Raw genomic sequence first — 4,750 nt, forward strand, 5'->3', positions numbered from 1 at the left:
TGTGTGAAATGTTAGGTGTAGACACTCAATAATTTTAAAGATACAAATAATTAAAGTTACGTACGTTTTAGGTGTACTATGAATATAAGTCAAACTTATCTGATGTTCAAGGTTGTTTGCTTGGTACATCGGAGATCCTGAGTTCGATTCCTATTCACTGAAATATTTCTGTTTCACTTTGCCTACGCAACTTTGACAACTTTGATTTATATTCATGGTACATCTTGGAGGTCTTTAACTTTAATAGTTTATATCTTAAATATTATCTAGTAGTGTCTACACCTAATATTTTTATATATATCATTAGGAACTTGTATTCTATCAACTTACAAAACCCCGTTAAAATCGAAGTCTGACCAGTTGGGGGTCCTTTCCTTTTAAGGACCTCGTTGTCTTTCCTTGGAAAAGAAAGCTACTGCGTGTGCGCAACCACGGAGACTTCAACGCCAGAGCAGGAAGGTGCTTCCCGTAAATTATATGGACTATGCTGGAGATTTCAACGCCAGGAGAGCCAGTTTGCTTGCGCTCGCGCGCACCTTACGGAAACTTCAACGCCAAAAGGGTGATGAGCGTTTAATATGGGCTGCGTTGGAGACTTCAACGCTGCAAAAGGAAAGTTGCGCGTTAGCTTGGCCTTATGTTTTTAACGTTTCGCGGAGCAGTGAGTATGAAAGTTCTGTTCATGTTTAGTGGTACATCGTGGCAACTGTAATTGATGTTTCTCTATATTATTTGTGTATCCCCTGTTTCAAGTTGTAAGTGCCAATCGATTCTCCAACGTATACAGAAAAATGATTGTATATTACGCGTGAATTCCTGGTTTCAGAAGTCACTCGTTATTTTTGTAGGTACTGATCAGAGTACACAGAACTTTCGTACTTATTTAATAGAAAAATATTCGAATCCTGAAATTTCAGATGAAATTTTTTTTTCTTATGATATATATATTGTTATGAAATTTGCGTCTACTGCGTTTCTAAAATATTTTTTGGTTCGAAGCGATTTGGTCTTATTGATTTAACATATCGAATGTTATTTACATCAGAAATTTATTCCTTTAAGTTTGTATGAAAATTGAGGTTTGTCATCAGTGATTTTATGACATGATAAAAGTCGACACTTTTGAATCATTCGAAAAAATTTTTTTTTTTGGTCCGTATTATCGCCCGGCAAATATTGTATGGTACAGCGTGTCTTGTACGTACACTTTATCACGTTGATATGGGTAATGTCCTACACTGTAAGACCTACAGAGTAACCGTATCGTCCTATGACTTTCCCATTTGAATTAGTATTTCGAATTCTTGATATCTATTGTTACGAAAAAATAAAGGTTATATTTCCCAAATTATTTCCCATTTATTGCATGTCGCATACACATATACAGGTAACCGTATGTATTTCAGTCTGAAGTGTTACTAAATCCTTTCTATCCGTCATTAAATACCCTTACCATCCATCGTAGTAGCTTTTCAGTTAAGTAATTCCTAACAGAAACATTGTATATCGCATCGAACAAACGCAAATTCACTTGTAACTGTACCAATTAACTAACAAACTCTTTCGCCTACAGTTCTCAGCAACGAAGAAACAAGCGAATGTTTAAGACAGACCAGGTAATGGACGAGTGTTCGATGTGTGATTAATTAATCCGACATTCTCGAATATTTGGAAAAAAAAAATATTAACCTGTAAACGTGGTGGTTAACGGAGCATCCCGTCAATTGGAACGTTCTCTTCATCGTTTCTTTTCGTTTCAGGTTACTGGATACAGCTGCAACCGCAGCCGAGGAACACGATCAACGTTCAGCGAACGGAAATGACGTCGATCGAGTCGAGAAATCGGAATCTATTCGAACCAATTCACACGCCACTCGGCCCGTCGACCTACAAGTGTCCGAATTGCAGTCGTTTCTACTTGCGGATGTCGTGCTTGAAGCGTCATATGCGGGTCGAATGCGGCAAGGCGCCTAAGTATCAGTGCAGGATATGCCAGGGTTGGTTCAAGTACAAGCACAACATGACGGCGCATATGAAGCTTCACTTCGAGGAGCCCAAGTACCATTGCGATGTGTGCTTGAAGAAATTCTACAGGCGTGACCGTTTAGTGGAACATCAGAAGAGGTTACATAAGATATTCCCTGTCACATGACCGATAAATCACGATTTTCCAACGATTGCCAGAGCTTAGGTGCTCTGCTAACGTTAACGAGACTGATATCGAACTGTTGATTTGACTTACGTTCGGCAATGTGTGTCGAAAAGAACACGAAAAAAACATATGTATACCGTTCCCAGAATTTATTACAGTTTATACACGTACTCTTTTTTGATAATTAGCCCTACCGTACTGTGTTCCATTTTTAGAATAAACGATCATTTTTATGAATTCTCCGTAATGTTGATATTCTATCTTGTATAATAATTTCTATCTATTAAACGATACTTCGTTGCAGAAATTGTTTAAAGTCTCTTAAACAATGCATCTGATTACTTCACTCGTGCTACATTGTTAAATGAGGAAGGATATTCGAGCAGTAGTACATCCATGTCTGATTTTTTCAGGTGGTATCTCCGAAATCATGATGGGTCCATCGTAAAATGCAAAGTATAGACAAGAAGTTTCTGTCTTTGCAGTATCTATGGGAGAGTCGTCGAATCTGAAGCCGATCCGAGGACAAGTCTTATTCAACGGAAGCTGTTCGAAGCGAACAAACCTCGAAAGTTTCACGTTCCAATACAAAGTGACACAACGAGCGAAGAGTAAATCCAAAAAATCTGCCAAAAGACGCAGTGACAAGCGCGCCAGTGTTATTTTTATTTACCCCAAACGTTTTTCATTTAATTTCATTAAATTATCCCAAATGGTTGTGAAGCGTAGACGTAAGTACTCACCGAACAGGTACGTTTCCTTCGAAAACCGAGGACACACCGTACCGACAGAATTTCATCGAAATAAAATTATCATCCGTACCCTTATTCCACGTACAAAAAGAAAAACGAATTCCTAGTATACTTTACCACCCGAAACCCAAAATTCATGAGTGAGCAATATGGAAGTCCTTATTCGTGATAGTATCAAACCTCTAAAATCAACTTCCTCTATCATCGATTGGCAAATCGCGACCTATGCCAACACACATATCCCTACACACTGACTATTGTAAAACTTCTCCACCCCGCCAACGATACGCGAAGTGCGCCCCTGTTCTTCGTTAGAATCGACGAACTACAAAATCAACCAGATTTATCGTGTCAACCGGACCAGGTTGGGACGCCCTCGGATAAATTCTGCCCAGATAGCACATGTCGCCTAATGACGTCTTGAGGACGGCTTAAAAACGCCTTAAACGTAAAATAGCCATAAAATCGACGTCTTTAAGGCGTCATGTGGTATCTGGGCAACGGCGGGTTGGTCAGGTATTATATTCGTCCGTGTGTATATATACATATAATATATATATATATATATATATATATATATATATATACACAAGTATACAAGTAAACGAAGTGTGTGTGTGTGCTCAGTGAAAGTGCAAACAGAGAGGCGTCGATCGTCATCCGTGGACAAGCCTAAAGCTGTTCTTTTTTCGGGATTTCCAGATGACCCGACGGAGTACAAGACGACGACGGGACCGATGGAGAACGCGGATCTTCCGGTACAAGCGTGGAAGATACAGGAACAGGGGTTGCCGTTCGCGGAGCTGAAGATACCGAAGGCGTACAACTACGTCGGGAAGAAGCCGCCTGGACAGTTCGGTTGCAGCAGATGCGGAAGATCGTACATGAGGAAGGACTCGTTGCAACGGCACGTGCACTGGGAGTGCGGCAAGGAACCGCAGTTTCAGTGCCCGTTCTGTCCGCAGCGTTGCAAACGGAAGGCCCATTGGCTGAGGCACATACGCCGTCAGCACATCGACAAGATAGGGGACGTCGAGTCCTATCTGCTTGCCTACACGCCGAAACTTGAGATTCTCTGAGCGGAACACTTCGTTCCAGTAATATTTTCATTCGTTCGCAGAGTTGTCAGGGGTAGCTCGTTGAACTCTATACTATACTTGGAACGATAACTGTGAGTATTGGGGGTGGAGCTGGCCTGCTAGACAGAGAATAAAGTGAGGTATCCTTATTTCATTCTTACACACATCACTTATGAACGTACAATCGCATATACAGACTCGTCTTGATTATTGTCTGGCTTGTTCTACACGATTGTTGTCCACATATATGGGGGAGGGGGCGTGGAACCTGTCGGACTTTGTTGCCGAGGCTCGAGCTTCTGGCAATAAACGAATTTACGAGGGTCTGAAACATTTCTCCCTATGTGATTATTGTCCCAGCGCGGACCCGAGTTTGGGACGATAATCGAGAGGAGTCTGGGTTAGCTATCTAATAGTGTATATCTGTCTATACCCGAATTTGATACAGGATAGTAAGTAAATTTACTACAGGATAGTGTAATAAAGAATAGAGGTATCTACTGTACAATTGTCTCCCGTGGCTCGGCTCATCCAGGGTTCTCCGTACTCTGTTATCGTTCCAGGTATAGTATAGAGTTCAGTGGGACAGCTACTTTTGAACATGAAATTTTCGAAGTTTCGAAACGGTCAATAAATTTCAAATTGTTAATCGGTCCATTTGTCGATGAATTATAACGGAACATTCATGTTCGATCAAACTGTAACGTTTGTGATCGCAGAGTCAAGGGGGGTGGTGAGAGTTGTTATTGCGAGTTCCTGAAGCGGAT

The 4,750-nt window shown here is 40.9% G+C and overlaps 2 protein-coding genes across 2 annotated transcripts; both read left to right on the plus strand.

Annotated features, from left to right (window-relative positions):
- Positions 1-1,221: 1,221 nt before the first annotated feature.
- On the plus strand, positions 1,222-2,152 carry LOC107191534 (zinc finger protein 548-like). The gene is made up of 2 exons (XM_015580597.1): positions 1,222-1,225; positions 1,761-2,152. Exons 1-2 carry the CDS (start codon positions 1,222-1,224, stop codon positions 2,150-2,152), a joined length of 396 nt encoding a protein of 131 aa, XP_015436083.1.
- A 712-nt stretch (positions 2,153-2,864) lies between these two features.
- Positions 2,865-3,983, plus strand: LOC107191536 (zinc finger protein 771-like). The gene is made up of 2 exons (XM_015580598.1): positions 2,865-2,883; positions 3,607-3,983. Exons 1-2 carry the CDS (start codon positions 2,865-2,867, stop codon positions 3,981-3,983), a joined length of 396 nt encoding a protein of 131 aa, XP_015436084.1.
- The last annotated feature ends 767 nt before the right edge of the window (positions 3,984-4,750 follow it).

Source organism: Dufourea novaeangliae, unplaced genomic scaffold (genome assembly GCF_001272555.1).
Source record: "Dufourea novaeangliae isolate 0120121106 unplaced genomic scaffold, ASM127255v1 scaffold228, whole genome shotgun sequence".
In the NCBI taxonomy this organism is placed as follows: Eukaryota; Metazoa; Arthropoda; class Insecta; order Hymenoptera; family Halictidae; genus Dufourea; species Dufourea novaeangliae.